This window comes from Hibiscus syriacus, unplaced genomic scaffold (genome assembly GCF_006381635.1).
Source record: "Hibiscus syriacus cultivar Baekdansim isolate YM2019G1 unplaced genomic scaffold, ASM638163v2 tig00116997_pilon, whole genome shotgun sequence".
In the NCBI taxonomy this organism is placed as follows: domain Eukaryota; kingdom Viridiplantae; phylum Streptophyta; class Magnoliopsida; order Malvales; family Malvaceae; genus Hibiscus; species Hibiscus syriacus.
This window is the reverse complement of record NW_024063513.1, coordinates 1,480,531-1,498,168: the sequence shown is the minus strand read 5'-3', so window position 1 is coordinate 1,498,168 and position 17,638 is coordinate 1,480,531. Positions and strand designations below refer to the sequence as shown.

The 17,638-nt window shown below is 28.0% G+C and overlaps 1 protein-coding gene across 3 annotated transcripts; it reads left to right on the top strand.

Moving 5' to 3' along the window:
* Nucleotides 1-15,170: 15,170 nt before the first annotated feature.
* Nucleotides 15,171-17,024, top strand: LOC120194128 (protein FAF-like, chloroplastic). Of its 3 annotated transcripts, none has more exons than XM_039196517.1 (2): nt 15,171-15,279; nt 15,374-17,024. In XM_039196517.1, the coding sequence occupies exon 2, from the start codon at nt 15,393-15,395 to the stop codon at nt 16,836-16,838; it is 1,446 nt and encodes a 481-aa protein (XP_039052448.1). In that variant the 5' UTR covers nt 15,171-15,279; nt 15,374-15,392; the 3' UTR covers nt 16,839-17,024. The 3 variants fall into 3 exon arrangements, with proteins under 3 accessions (XP_039052448.1, XP_039052449.1, XP_039052450.1); XM_039196518.1 differs by lacking the exon at nt 15,171-15,279 and having other exon boundaries at nt 15,289-16,242; nt 16,276-17,023; XM_039196519.1 differs by lacking the exon at nt 15,171-15,279 and having other exon boundaries at nt 15,289-16,247; nt 16,281-17,023.
* The last annotated feature ends 614 nt before the right edge of the window (nt 17,025-17,638 follow it).

Sequence of the window (17,638 nt, the reverse complement as noted above, 5' to 3'; positions counted from 1 at the left end):
TCTAAAATTTTCAAATTCCCTTAGATTTTAGATTTGTATTTTTTATTTGTTGAATTAAAATTAATAATTATGAGCACATATTTGTAATATATATTGTTATCATAAAATATGACATTAACTAAGCGACCAATTATGTTTTAAAGTCATAAGGTATTAGAAGTGTCATGAAAATAAAAGTGTACATACTATTAAAGTTGTATTTATAATTCGATGAGTGGCAGAGTTATAAGTACAGACAATAATTGATTCTTAAATCAGTTATATAAAGGGCTTATGGTCCTAAAAAAATAGACATTATCGTATTTACTCTCATCCTCGTCAGATAGTTTATACTTAAGGAAACTCTATCTTCTTGGAAGATCACAACCAAAAAAACGATTCAATGATTTTAATCTGTAAATTAATTCAGGTACGCTTCTGCATCTACTATTGATTATATAATTTTGCACTCCCTAAAAGTTTTAATATATTCCTTAAGTTTGCACCCCTGACATAAATTTATGTGTCCATCCCTAGTTCCATCCATAATTCAAATTTGTTTGAGTTTGCATATACACGTAAATGGATTATTCAAACACGTCCATGTTAATCTATCTTTTTTCAATTGAAAAAAAAAAGAGGCAACGCCAAATAGATGCATGTGCATTTGTTATGATATAAATGTCATCTTCTTTATCCTAAAGAATGATTGTTATCCTAAAGAATGATTGCCACGAGACAATAATAGGTGTATTTGCATGCCAATAACAAAATTGGGCCAATATATGCGCCATGGTTGTGCGAGACCCAATCTGCAGATTAACCATAACGGGCCACCAAGTAAATTGATCCGTTACATAAAAAAATTAAAGGCTTAATATAAAAATAAGTGTATAAATTATATCTAGAATTAAATTTTAGTACTTAAACAATTTTTTTTATCAAAAATAGGTGTTTAATTTTTCCTTCGTTATATGTTTAGGTGCATACAGTAAAAAAACTTGTTAAGAGACATGTAACGTCTATATTTTTTATTTTTAAATAAAATATTATTTAAAAATATTTTCTTAAAAAATCTGAACGTGAGACATGTCACTTAACATTTTTTTAACTGTAGACACTTAAAAATATAATAGAGAAAATATCATACACCTATTTTTAACAAATTAGACACCAAAAATTAATTTTAAGTATAATTTAGACATTTTTATATCAAACCCAAAGTAAAAATTACACCACGTATATTTTCACTTAGCCGCATCATTTTATTAAAAAGAAAAATTAAAGGTATCTAGGAATAGAACACGAGGACATATTTTTTCACCGAACATACTTGAAATGCAAGACCCAATCCGTACACAACAACAAAAAGACCAGATGATGTCTTGTAACGAATCTCGTAATTGTACAAAATGACCGGCCGGCGAGTGGACAAGAATCCAACACGACCTGCAAGGACGGAGGTCCCTTAGGGTCCAAGAGGCTCCCGCTTCTGTTAAAATTTGTTTATTTGATATAATTTTGGTTTAATAATATTTTAGTTTATGTAAAAATAAATTTTAAAATTTTAAAAATATACACATTTATTAAATATTTAATCAAGTATAGGTCGAACTAAAGAATGATAAGCCTGTGTTCTTAAATTTTTGGTCTAATTACAATTTAAGTCATTATAAGTTTAAATATTAGACAAATTAGAAGTTGTCTTGTGAATTTTGAGGTTTTTTTTTTTATAAATTTAAGTTGAATACAAGGTAGTACATGTACAAAGATTTTTAACTATTTGATAATGAACGCTCATATCCCTACGTACACAGTGCTTGAATTCGAGACCTCAAAGATAACAACAATCTCTTAATCACTAAAGTCGCTTGATTTAAGCTTAATTTTGAGTTTAAATATCTAACAAGATTTTAAATAATCTAATATTTTGACCTCTATTAAATATAATTTGTTTATTTGATATAATTTTGGTTTAATAATATTTTAGTTTATGTAAAAATAAATTTTAAAATTTTAAAAATATACACATTTATTAAATATTTAATCAAGTATAGGTCGAACTAAAGAATGATAAGCCTGTGTTCTTAAATTTTTGGTCTAATTACAATTTAAGTCATTGTAAGTTTAAATATTAGACAAATTAGAAGTTGTCTTGTGAATTTTGAGGTTTTTTTTTTATAAATTTAAGTTGAATACAAGGTAGTACATGTACAAAGATTTTTAACTATTTGATAATGAACGCTCATATCCCTACATACACAGTGCTTGAATTCGGGACCTCAAAGATAACAACAATCCCTTAATCACTAAAGTCGCTTGATTTAAGCTGAATTTTGAGTTTAAATATCTGACAAGATTTTAAATAATCTAATATTTTGACCTCTATCAATATTTAATTCTAACTTCGTCCCTGATGAAGTGGGATACTTACCACCCCCACCTGAAAGACTCAGGTCATGCATACAATCTACAACGAATGTAGCCTAAAAAAGAATCCTACATTTCGATCTTCATATTCACACGTCTTTTGCACTTTTTGATAACGTACGTTTTCATTCAGGCCATGGGTTAGGGATATTTGGAAAGATTTCTCATAGATTTGACAATGACATTTCTTTTATTTATATATCATATATTCGTATTAACAATACTGTATTTATCCTAAATACTGAAATATTTATTTTTATCTATGTATCGCAGAGGTAAGGGTTCATATTTTTGTTGTTGTTGATAAAGCTAATACACAATATGCTGGAGCTTTTGGAACTTGGACATAAATTTCCATATAATAATGAGCGACAATCACGAATTAATATTAATATTAGTGCAAACGCAATGAAAGTTGTAATCATGGATGCTGGACCAAAAGTATTTAATATATAATAATGATATTCCACTGATTAAATTCGATTCCATTGGGTCGGCCTTAAATTAATTTTATTTGATTCTTTTGATACTCGCTTTTATGATCGCACTAAAAGATTCTTGTCAAACAGACAAAGGCTGTGCCTTTTTTTTTTTCACTCGTGCTTATTACGCCTTTCTGCAAATCAAATTCGGGAAACTTTGCTTTGTTGGTACAAAGTTCGTCATTAACTAATGAGTGGTTTGGAATTGAGCTATCGAAGGGTCAAATCATGCTACGTTTAGATAAGATGAATCTAAAAAGCTAATGATAATTTGGTTACTAAAAAATAAAATATATTTTTATTCGAACAAAATTCAGATAAAAAATAATTCTTAAAATAACAGTCCGGTCCAACATGCACCCGGCAAATTTAATTCTTATTAATTAATTTTTATAAACGGATTTCGAACTATCCAATTTAATATATTCTTTAAAGTTTTAAATTATAAATAATTTTATTTATTTTTTCCTAAAAAAACATCATTAATCAAACGTTAAATCTAATGAAAGGTAAGGGTATCTTATTATAAGGAAACAGACTGGCGGATAAACATTTGAAAACTATGATATAATAACAATACGACCTCTTAATTTAGCTTATTCGCATTATATACTTAGCAACAGAGATTTTCTTAGACAAACAAGCAAGAATAGTCCACTTTGATTAAGTTGATGCATGACCAAAATGAAAAGAAAAAAATTCCATATGTATCTACTGTTACCTAAGTTTGACACATATAACCAACTCTAAAAGAAAATTATAAAAGAGCATCTTGGAAGTGACAGAACCAGTAATACAATTACAAACAACCCATCCAATCACACTTCATTTTCCTCTTACATATTATTATCATATTTGCAAGTGATATATATTCATATTTAATATTATATAATTTTATCGGTACTGTAGGAAATCTAATGCCCTCTTATAGTAAATATTGTTTTATTTTGACATGGACACGAATTTTTTACCACTAAATATAATATAAAAATACCGAGGTTTATTCGGAATATACGATTTTATGGGAATTCTGCTAGGCTGGCCACCAATTACTCAACTGGTTGGGTGCCCATGATTGAGAAAAGGCAAAGGCATAGCCACCGTTGGTCTCAACTCTCAACATCAAACCAAATCCAAGGTGACAGAGATGGCCCACTTCCAACAATCTAATATTAAATGATATTATGAATTTAAATATTATTGTTTTTAATTTAATAAATAAAACTAAAAGAATAATATTCATGATAAATAAAACTAAAAGAATGATATTCATGATAAATCTTTGCTTGGATTAAGCTCCAAAAAGGGGGTCTTAGAATTGGACCACGAACCTAAAGATCGGAACCCCTGGCCCAGCCGCTCAAGCCATCAAACGATAAAACCAACAGCCATTTACGTGTCCCTCTTAAGAGCGAGAGCGTGGCAGTTTATCATTCGTGGAATTGGTCTTCCCAATATCATTGCAAGAAGTGGAAAGCCATGCATGCAAATTGCAAAGGCAAAAAGCCGAAAGGCAAAGGCAGCCATATATATTCTTTTTTTTTCTTTTTCGTTTTTTCCTCTCCTTTTGGGTTTTGGCACCATATTGGATGATCCAAAGTCAGTCATGCACTCATGCTGGGAAAAATCTTTTTTTTTTCTCCCATGGAAATATTAATGAATATTGAATTTGATCTGATAATTTTTTAATTATATAAATATAGGGGTATTATAGTAATTATTTTAAATATAAAAATAAAGTTATATTATTATCTCGGATCATATCGAATATGGTAAAAGATTCTTTTACCTTAAATCTAAATCCAACTCAATTTGACATTACTTGTTATCAGTGGCGGATTTGGTGATAGAGTTGTTTTTGGGCAACTTAAAATATTAAAAAAATCAGAGGATTGAATTAAGATTTTTAAAATTTTTGAAGGGTTTAGTTTATGTTTTTCCCATAAAAAGTAGGGTCTAATTTTGAAAATTTGAGAGACACAATGATAATTTTTAAAAAGTTTGGGAGAGGTTTTAATTAAGAATATTCAAAAATTGAAAATTTAATCTGAAATTCTAAAAACATTTGAGGGAAAATTAAATTTTTGAAAATTTTAACGTTTTAAATTATATATTTTTTAAAAAATTTGGGGGTGGCCCCCTTGGTCTAACTTGTGTTCCACCATGGCTTATTATAACATTCGTCTCAAACCAGATTATATATATATATAACATACCTCATTGAGTTGAATCGGGTCAAAACTCATCATATTCAAATCAAATTATCATCCCTAGTTTTAAGCTTAAATTTGATTATCTAATATTAATATGGCTGTGGAAAACCATTGTCGTCTTCTTAAATTTGACCGTTCTTAAATTAACTTTGATTACTAATTACACAAAGACATTTTTAAATGATTTTTTAGTTAACATAATTTTTTATGATAGAAGAAAGGATAATATATTATTATAAATAATTTTAGGGTAAAGTATAGTAATGGTCACTGAACATTTCTGAAGCTTGCATTTAGGTCCCCCAACTTTTAAAACTTGCAATACAATCCCCCCAACATTTATTCCGTTTGCAATATGGTCCCCCAACTTAAACCACTGTTAGAAATTAGGGTAAATTATATAAAAGGTTATTGAACTTTTCAAACACTTGAATTTAGGCCCCCCAACTTTTAAAACTTGCAAAACATTCCTTAATTTCATTCTAAACCCCAATTTCCAAAGTAATTCAATTTCATTCTAAACCCTAAATTCCAAAATAATTCAATTAAATTCAATTATGTCAGATTTATTATTATTTAATTTCATCTTATTTCATGTGATATATATTTTTATATAAATATAATAGTATAATTCTTATCTGTTGAAGAAATTTTTTTAATTAAAAAAAGTAGTTAGGATATAGAAGAGGTTGAAAATAATTCGAATTTTAAATTTATAAAATGTTATTTTGACGTATAAATAAAAGTGTAAACTACTAGGTTGACAACTTAACTATCTAGCCCTTTTTACTTTTGTCATCGATCTTTTAAATTTATCAATCATACAACATAATTATTTAACTGTTTCAACTAAGCCACTAGTCGTTACCAATTGATACAAATGATGAAGTGGCAGTTAAAAGGAATTGACATTATTATACACTCAGTCTTTATTATTTATATAATCAATTTGGTCCTAAATTAAATAGAATTTAATAAATTAATCATTTAATTAGGATCTGACATGTGTTATCACATGATCATGACATGTGTCATTGGTGACACATGTCACCACCTAATTATTTATATATGCTATCAATTTGGTCCTAAATTAAATAAAATTTAATAAATTAATCATTTAACCAGGATCTGACATGTGTTAACACATGATCATGATATATGTTATTGGTGACACATGTCACCACCTAATTAGAAGAAAATTAAGTTACAAAGAAGTAAAATTTGGGTCTTGAGCAAACTCAAACCTGAGTCACGCAAATGAAAGATACAGGGTGGAGCCACTAAGCTAACACCATCGTTTGTGTTAAGAGATATACAATAATACATATACTAATAAGTATGACCAATGCCATAAAAAAAAGAATATAATAGAAAATGGAAATAATGAGATTTGAACTTCGGCAAGAAATTTGAAAGCAATAAATGATGGGAAAATATTATATTTTTTTACAATAAAAAATATTATATTTGATAAATTGTTTGATAGATTTAATATATTTTTTAAATATTAGTTGATACAATATTTTAAAAGAATAAATTTAAGATTTATATATTTTTAAACTAAATTTAATAATTATATTTTTCATATTTATAATTCATGATTATATATATAATCTTAAGTTGAGTATTTCTAATATAATTAATAATTTTAATTTCTTATTAAAAATAAAATATTCAAAAAATATAAATGATTCATACATTAATATATGAATATATATTTTTATTTATACATCTAAATATAAATATACATTTATATAAATATATTTTTATTCGTATATTGAAATATTTTGATTAAAATATAAACATATTTTAAATACTAGTTTATACAAGAAAAATAAAATATATCAAAAATATAAATGATTCATACATTTAAATATAAATTGAATCATTTATATTTTCTATACATCTATATTTAATAAGAAAATAAAATTATTGGGGGACTGTTTTGCAAGTTTTAAAAGTTGGGGAACTAAATTCAAGTGCCTGAAAAGTTCAATGACCGTTTATATAATTTACCCTAATTTTCTAATAGTGATTTAAGTTGGGGGACCATATTGCAAATGGAATAAATGTTGGGGGACTGTATTGCAAGTTTTAAAAGTTGGGGGACCTAAATGCAAGCTTCAGAAATGTTCAGTGACCATTACTATACTTTACCCATAAATTTATTTAGAGTTAATCAAAATTAAAATAATATATATTTATTATCAATAAACCATAAATTTAATTTACATTTTACCATAAATGTTAAATTCAATTATTCACATAACCAATACAACACATTTGCTGAGAGGGTTGTAAACGAGTCGAGCTCGAGTATTGTTGAGCTCAGTTCAACTCAAAAATTTTGAAATTGAGCTCGACTCGACTTGAAAACTTGTGAGACTAAATTTTAAAAGTTTGATTCGAACTCAATATTATAAATTGAAGCTCAAAAAAACTCAAAATGGAAAAAAAACTAACTTGAACTCTATTGTAGCTCAAAACTCAAACTCGAACTTGAACCTTAAATATATGAAAACCTTATAATGTATTTTAAAAAAAAAACTCAACACAAATGTTAATATTATTAATAACTTAATTTAAAAAAAATAATATTTTAACATTATATTTTCCAGTTGCTCGAGAACTCTTCGAGTCGAGTATCAAGTAGCTCATGCGGCACAAGTAGAGTATTTATCAAGAATTGACTGAGTCAATCTTGAGTGGCTCACGATATGTCTCGTCTCATTTACGGCCCTAGTTGATAGTTGAAATCTTTTTTTTAGAATTTTCAATTCAATGGTTTTCCTTTTTCTCCTCTTTTTGCCTCAAATTTATGACCAAATCTATAGTCTTTTTATAATAAAGATTTTCAAGACACACGTGTGCATATATATATCTAATCTTTTGAATAATTGAGATGTACTTTGTCCTTTGAGTTCCATCTTCGATGAAACTTAAGCATTAAGCACGAAGGGGACATAAATAATGGAACCTTTAGTAAATTTCTTAATAATTAGGAAAGAAAACAAGATTTGAACTTTAGACGAAAGATTATCAACGTCACTTAATTATCGGAATAATAAAATTATTAATTTGAGTGATTTCTTAAAAATTATCGAAAGTAATAAACAAAAGTATTAAATATGAGAAGTTATTTTATTAATTACAAGTTTAGTTATCAACTAAGTTGCCAATAAGATAAATTATATAATTGGTGAATAATATTGAGTAACGGCTAAGAGTCGATGGGTATAAAAGTATAAGGAAATCATTTGATTGGGTTTCAAAATTATTATTTTTCTGAATAGAGGATTTTAAAATTAATTAAAATAATTATTGTTATTCTATTTTAGTCATTAAATAAATTTATAATAAATAACATTATTATTGATATTTAAACTCAGTGATTAAGCTTTTAAATGTACATTGGTAATAGACAAAATGTTGGAGAAAATTATTTTTCGGTGATTAAGTGATAGAATTATACATATAAAGTAAGTTTGTATCTTTGATTTTTTTTAAAAAGAGATAATTATTGTGGAATCTATGTATTGAATACGTGTTATTTAAAGATCAATAAATTGATTAAAATGGTATAAAAATAATTATTAAATTTTATTAAAATATTTTAAATTGATCAATACATTTATCAAAATTTCATAATATATTGTCATATTGCTTTTAAAATTTCAATAAATGAACATTTGAACATAATTCAATGACGCGTGTTATAATTTATCCTATAAGAAATGTTTTTCGCACACGTAAGTACAAGCAACTAGGGTCGAGCTATTCTAAATATTGATTATTATATGTATACTTATATTTCAAATTAATCTTGTGTTAATTATACTTTTATATAAAATTTAATAAACGATATTAGAATTATGATTCGAGACTTGTGATCATGAGTAATTATTTATTTACAGGGAATAAGTTACTATCAATTAAGATAATAAAATTTTAAAGACATAATAGAAGTTTAATATTATTAAGAGATGTCATTTGCAGATTAGATATTCATCGGTTGATTTAATAACACTTAAATGAATATTTACATAATAAATGGTTGATCAAGTATAGACATGGAAAACTTGACCCGAACCCGATTACTCTAACCGTTTTACCCGACTCAATGTATGATATTAATCCGAACATGATAATCAAATTTGATCTTATACCCAACCCATACCCGACCCGAACCATAACAATCCAAAATTTAGCGAAACCAAAATCAAACAGAACCGAAATTAACCCAACTCGAAACCAAAATTAACCCGAACCGAAAGAAACTTGAACCGAATTTTAACCCGATATGAAAGCAACCAGAACCGAATTTAATCTGATCCGAAAGCAACCCAAACAAATTGAAATTGATAAAAATTATTAAACGATAAAAGATATTTTCAATAATAAATTAATTTAAATAAAATTGATAATTTATTAAAAATATTATATTTATAATAAAATAATAATAAAATTAAGAGGATATAAAAGTAAGAATATAATTGTAAGATTGAAAACAATAATAAATAAAATTTACTTATCTTAATTGTTAAAAAAATTATATTTATAATAAAAATAATATAAAACAACTAAAACAAAATAAATAATATTAGATTTATAATAAAAATAATATAAAGTTTACTTATGTTACTACTAAAACTTAACAAATAAAGTTATGTATTATTTTTTTAAAATTTAGTAAAAATATTAAATTTATAATTGGGAAAAAATTAATAAAAAATTTATTTATTTATCAAATAATTCTCATTATAAACTTTCCATACAAGATCAATATAAAATTTTGATAACATTTTCTAACACGTTTTATAGGATCGTATTTGTGTCAAATTATCGATTTATCATCTCTAGATGATTATTTAATTCAAAATATTGAACGATTGAGAATTGAAATTAAACCTAAATGATAAAATTAACAAATAAGAAGACATATTTTTACAAGTATATATCAATTATTCTATATATACTTGACTTTGATTATATCAATTCAACACGAATTGACCTGATCTAAAGGTTGACCTAAACCGAAAATCACCCGAATCTATATTGATCCGACCCGATCCTAAAATAAATCGATCTGATATTCATCCGAACCGAAAAACAACCGATCCAATAATCACCGACTCAAAAATTGACTCAACTCGATACCGACCCGATCCGATTCATCGTACACCCGAACTAGATCCGAATCGAACAAAATTTAATTTAATTTAATTTAGACCCGAAATTACCCAACTGAAACCCGATCCGAATAACCCATTTACCACCTCTAATCTAGTAATACTACGATGTGCATTTACATAATAAATGCCTATAATAAATGGTTCATTTATATCAAATCTAGCCTTTTCTTAGATGATAAAATGAAATTGGAATAGAATAAAGTAAACAATAACTATTTTTATATAAGCATATAGGAGAACACGTGTCGGTCCTTGTTTTAGTTGCGCTAAGAGATATGTATGAATATAAAATAAATGAGACATTTATTAAAATTTACCACTAATAATATGCATTGATTTTATAAATATGCATCACTAACATAAAATATTATAAAATTTATAAATATTCACAAATTTTTTTTAAATTGATTTTATATATCATTGAATTTTTAAAAATTACAAAATATACATTAAACTTTGAACTTTATTAAAGGGTGAATAACACACTAAATTAATGAAAATATCTTATTTAGCTCCTCAATTATAAATAAATTTTCACTTTAATATTTTTTCAAAATTTTTAAGTATTAATTCTAATAAATAAGAAATTTTAGAATTCTTTAAAAACATTAAAAAAAAATCAGTTATCAAACAATGAAATTATTACTTTTTATTAAACAAAAAATATTTTATAACTAATTATTTATTTAATTGTTGTTGTATTTTTAAAATAAAAAAATTATAATTTTCTATGTCCGAAAATTTGTATTATCAAATAATAAAATTATATTTTATTAATGATGTTATTTAAACATTTAACTTTTATTTAAAAAAATTCATAATTTTATAATATCTTATCATGGTAGAAATTTAATATTTATAATATAAAATTAAAATATGATATTTATTTTATCTATATCTATTTTATTTTCAGTTCATCAAACCTAATAAGAATTACTTCAATTAAAATTAAGAGTAAAGTTAAATTTTATTTAGAATTTGAGGGTCCAATTCCCATTTTTTAACAAAATTAAAATTTAATATTTATTATGTAACTTTTAAAAGTTAAATGTTCAAAAGGATAAATTTAACATAATTTAATGACCATTTGTAAATTTTATCGTATAAAATTAATGTTGAATTGCAATAAATGGCATGCTTCTAGAAATTTCCAAAATAAATAAACAAATATCACTTTTAAAATATGAAATGTCCGTACCGTTATAAAACATTTTAAAAAAAGTTATTCTAGAATTAAATCGTAAAAATTACAAAATTTTGAAATTAATGTAGAGTATAAAATAAATTTTGAATTTTAGAAAAAAATATAATGCTCAATGACTAAATCTTACTTTATCACAAATAAAAAAATAAAGCTAGAGGTGGACATAACCATATGCCCAATCTTTCTCTAAATCCCTCCTGGTTCCCCTTTTTATGACAATTTTTTTATTTAATGGGAAATTAGATGAACATGACACGTGGCCGTATGCCATTTGTTAATTTGTTAAGAATTTGCTCCCTTGTACTTAAAAAACATATATATTTTTCATCTTTAAGAAAAAAATATAAAATACAAATGATGATCTAAGATTATTGTTTGTATAGAAATTTTGCTGTGCCACCAAGCCTAAATCTCATAGTGCGGTGTTTAAGAACAATAAGACGAGAGTTTTTTTTATTGGTGTGTTATTTTTTTTTCCGTCTTTGTTAATCGACAGTAGTATTAATTTTAATATTAATTATCGACCGTCGATATTCTTTATTATTTTTTCTTCTCTATATCATATCATATCTTTATTTTTTTTCCTTTTTTAATTTTCAATAAATTTATTTATATTGCACGTTTTCATGTTTTTATGACACTTTTTCTTATGTTTTTCAATTTTTTTTACCTTTTTTTTAATTTATCTTTTTACAAAAGGTTGATTTGATATTATCATGACTGATCAATATATCGCTTATATGATATCTTGTTGATATTTCTTGTTTTGGACACTTAGATTGGATTTGGATATCTAATTTACGTTCGTGGATAGTTTTTCACGTCGTTCGAGTCTGATTGCGGTTTGTCAGTGATATTTCAATAGTTTGACCTCTTTTTGTGGTTCATTTGTCAATGCGATCACATCTATTTGTATTTATTTTTGTTCTAGTTTCTTGGTTAGATTTAATCTTTCATTGTATGATCCGTATATGATCTTAAGTTGCTAGTTTTGTTTCAATAATTATAGGAAACTTTTATAATTGTGTGATCAATTTACGATTGTGATTGTAAATTTTTATTGTAATTTATAATATTTCTTACTTTGAATAAAATTAGTTATTTTTATATAAAAATTATTATTATTATTATTGATGCAAAACATTCAGTGTATTACTAAATATAGACTTATCGTGAAAGCACACAGAGAAAAAGTCAAGCAGATAACCGTAAAAAATTATATTTTCGTCACATCATTCTATCTGTTTGTAAACGCAAACAATAGCGGTCCAACTCTTCCTTTCAACCCGTCGCAACATATTCAACATCAATAATTCGGGATTTTTTTTAAAATAATTCATTGAATATCTACTTTTATTCACCCTATGAAATCTAAAAAGTTCTTAATTTTCAATTGAAATAGTATACATATATATTTTTGGTATAACCACTATATTTAATCTATTGATCGATTAATCCATACGAATATTACAGAGTAATAATGACTGTTCCAACCCAATTTACTCAATTCACAATTATCAAGATTTGAACTTTCGACCTTAGTTAAGGTTGAAATAGTATATATTGTCCCACATTTGATGTTTTTTCATCAATGATGCCATTTGAAGAATACATTTACACACTGTCAAGTGTCAAACTTGAGATTTAAAAAAATTGGATTAATTAAATCCTGAGCAAAATGCAATAATTCTAAACCGGCCATTGAAGCTCTGCCATCCCTTGGCTAAATATTATTTATAGCTAGGTCAAACACTATCGCACAACGCTTTTCATATTTAACCAAAAAATATTGATAGAAAGAATACATTTTAATTTTTACATGGTCAACTACCTTTTGATTCATTGATTGAGGTCGTAATTAATTAATTTCCACCTTTTTTGTACACCAACACAGATATTATTTAATTTAATAGTGTAGAGTGGAATCACGTCATAAACCATTGATTAAAGAAATAATTAATTACATTAGTGATTATAAAAACATTAGTATAATGCATGCATAATTGACATCCATTTGTAGCTTTACAAGATTTACATGATATAGTGGAAATACAGAAAACAATTTAATTTATAAATATCTTCAAATATATACTAATTTTATTTAATGTAATGAAAATAATATAGTAAATACAAAATAAATTTTCACTTATGACCACAGTCATCGTTTAACGCCCCCCACAAAAAAAATGGTAGAATAATCAAAATTCAGAACGAACAACAATTAAGAAAATAAATAATAAATAATAGGAATAATAAAATTAGTACGGACAACTAAATTTTATTTTAAAAGTAGAAATCCGATTCCAGATAATTTTACAATTTATAGAGTCAACTTTGAATTTCAATTTTGATTTCAAATAATTTTACTTGTATCTCTTATATAAATTCTTAATTACACAAATTTCATTATTAAATATAAGTATAATTTTCCAATATATTAAAAATCATGAATAGAGTGATCAAAATATTGATATCAATTAAAAATCGTATAATTTATGTTAAGAATTGTATTCAAAGCAGCGGATAACAAATTCCCAATAGCCTCATCCACAAACTTTACAAGTGCGACACTTATTATCAACATCACCACCTTTTGGCATATACATAGAGAGAAGATGCTTCGTATTGGCCACTTCTTCCATATACGTATAAATTAATTTCACTACTTTTCTCACAAGATGGGGGGAAGTGACCAATTAAGCAAAGTTAAAGATTAAAAAAGAAGGTATCAAAATTCAGACGTGACGCCCTATGTTGTTTTCTAATACATTATTCTGTGTGAATATAAGCTTAAAGAGATTCTTTAAAAAATACGGTGTTTTCTTTTTAAATGATAAAAACGGTGGATGGATAGAATCTCTATCGCTTAAGGACCATATGAAGGATGTGTTTTTGGCCTATGGAAGTGCTTCCTTCGCTTCCTCTTCAAGCCACCTTCGCTCCATCCATACGCACACATTTTTCTTTATCACCGTAATGGATATATTTATCACTTATTTTCATTATAAATTTAAATAAGTATTATCGTTATCTTCGTAAAACCATTTTATTATCATTACATAATATTTTAAAAACAAAAATGATATTTGTAAAAAAGGAAAAAAGCGTAGCCATGAATGAATCTGACATATGCATTGAGCCTTGAAGTGAGTAAAAAGAAGAGGTTCAATGATCTGGAAAAAGCACAGGCATCAAGCTCAGGGTTAATGGTGTCCAGCTCTTGTTGGATTTGTATTCTTCTCCATTACTTTGTCACTATTTGCCTTCCAATTTCTGCCACGTTCGGCAGGGGAAACAAATGGCATAGATACCAATACGCGATTACGTTTCTTTACCCTCCCGATTGACACTTCCGTTTGAATCTCTACAGTTTTCATTTTACAATGCATATGTGTTACTGCCCCCACATTACTGAATTAAATTAGTTTCTACAGGGAAGGGACAGACCGAAAGAGGAGGTGAGCCTCGCTTTTGTTTGTTCAATATTTGATATAGAATAATTTTAAATAAAAAAATTTAAATTATTTAGTCGTCATGGACGGTTCTGTATTTATTTATGTTATAAATTTATCGGCCAACTTTAATTATTTTTCTGGAACCAAAGGAGGAGTTTTCAATTTCGATGGTGGCGTAAGATAGGCCCCATTGGACACGATTCCAAAGGCTTTTTGGGCTGCTACAAATACCCCCCGCCCTTCCATTTCCATCAAACCAAGGCACATACCCATTCATTTGCCTCGCTTAAATTTAGGCCTCTGTTGATTGCTGTTGATCAAAAGGTAATCAACTCAGTTCTTCCAATCTTCTAAGCTTATTTGCTTCTTCTTTTTTAGAAGATCTCTGTCGTTAATTCGTTTTGGGATACAATTTCAGTACTCTTCTGCCTAGTACCATGTCTGGTCCACTTTGTAAGAACTTAGGCTTATCTTCAGCCCTGAACATCATCGAAGAAGCCATTAATGTCACCGAGAAGCAAGGCATAGTGTCGATTCTGGGATCGGATGCTGATCAGAGACCAACAGTTACAGGCTCTTCACTTCGAAGGACTTTATCGGCTGATATGTCTTCCAAGAAATGGCTTACTCTAAATGAATTTTCTCCATTGAAAAGGATTGCATCTTCCGAAGATTTTCCTGTTCCCATTGCAGATTCATCGTCTGAACAGGATTGTGAAGACAAGAAGGATCTCGATAAGCCATGCCAGTTCGATATATGGAGCTCCATCGTTTCGAAGAAAGCGGACGATGAGTCCCTGAAATCACTTCCCCCGCCTTATGTTCACCCTCTCGTGGAAAGATCGGGGAGTTGTTTAAACGAGAAAAGCCTCGAAATCTGCACCGAGAGCCTCGGTTCCGAGACGGGCTCCGATGGGTTTTCTTCGTATCCTCCGTCGGAGACCGGCGACGTGGAGGAAGATCGTAAAGAGGAAGATCAACATGGAGTGCTCCAGCAACAAAAAACCGCCTGTTTTGATGATGAAGACGATCAACTGAGGTACGTGAAATGTAACTATGATGTAGTCGGGAAGAAATCGCCACAGTACGGATCGTTCCCTCCGCCGATACCTTCCCTTTCTCGCAAAGATGGTGCTTCGGTTCGCATGGAGACTCATCGTGATAATGGCAGATTGGTTCTTGAAGCTGTTTCAGTGCCTTCGAAGAATAACTTCCTCGCTCAACGGCAAGATGGTCGCTTAGTCCTCACTTTTTCCAATACCATTAATGAATCTGAAGAGAAAGGAACTGAAACAAACATATTCGAAGAAGAAGAAGAAGAAGAAGAAGAAGATATGTGTCGTGGGATGGAGCAGGGACCTAAGCTGGAGAGTGGAGCAATGAATGTGCATAGGTTAGCTGCAATGATGAATAAGCCCATATGGTTAGCAAATAGGAACCCAACATGGCCCAAAACATTTGATGAAATAGTTAAACTTGGAGAGGAGAAAGTTGAGCCAACCACCCTCCCACCGCCGTCGCTACAGTCACTTCCGCCAGGGCCACGGGTGGTTAGGTTGATTCCATCACCACCACCACCGCCATCAACAATTGCAGCCGCATCATTCAATGCATATGAGTACTATTGGAGTAGCCCCGATCAGGGCATGTCGTCAAAGGCAGCTATCCTTACCCCACTTGCTCAGCAGTCACCGCCATCATTGCTCGTGGACAACGGCTACAAACATCTCCTTCTCCCCAAGAATCAAACGGCCAATGATCAACAACATTTGCTGGTTTTGAGAGGGAATAATGGTGATTACTTTGTTCCTTTGCTAAGAGGCTGCAAAGAGAGTAGGAAATCTCTCGTGTTCTCCGGTCCCTATTGCATAGCCACTTCCTGATCATGATCATCGTCAAAATACCACCCTCACAGTTCCACCAAATTTGTGCCTATCATTGTTATTACTTACTACTGTTACCCTATCTGTTTTTAGCCTCCCGAGCTAGTTTTTCCACGGCCACTCCTCGAGGGTGGCTGTGATTGTGTAGTTAAATTTCCAATAATTGGATAAAAGAAGAAAGAGAATAATTTTGAGATTTTATTTTGTATACAGATATAACAGTTCGTAAATTTTCATTTTAAAATAAGAAATAATTACCTGTGTTCAAATTCACGACACATTAACGAAATTAATTTTCAACATACAACTTTTAAGATTTTTAAAATAATGAATATAAACATAAAAAAAAGACTAAAAGAACATTGTTTTTTTTATTTATATCTATTTAATTTTATATTTTATTTACATGAGTTGTGCATGATAAATTCTAGAATAAATTCAAAAACTTTTAATTTTTGTTTGTAAATAATTCTACCGCTATGTTATACGTAAAAGATGGTATTATTGATTAATAAAATATTACAATAATGTTAATTAAAATTTTTTTATGCACAAATATAATTTCATTACAAATGAATCAATCAATTCAAAGAATTATGAAAATAAAATGAGTAAAATTAATTAATTTTATATTCAAGTGAGCTCATTGTTGATTTATACAAATAATAAATTTGTATCATCGTCTTTGCCTTTTCTTCAGGTAAAAACAGAATAATTTATTTGAGCACTTCATCTAATTCCATCGATGTCTATAGGCATTGATTATGTAAACCCATTAACATACGAGCTTGTTCCTTTCG

Excerpts from the sequence above, each read along its gene's own strand:
- LOC120194128 (XM_039196517.1), top strand. The coding sequence starts at position 15,393 with ATGTCTGGTCCACTTTGTAAGAACTTAGGCTTATCTTCAGCCCTGAAC.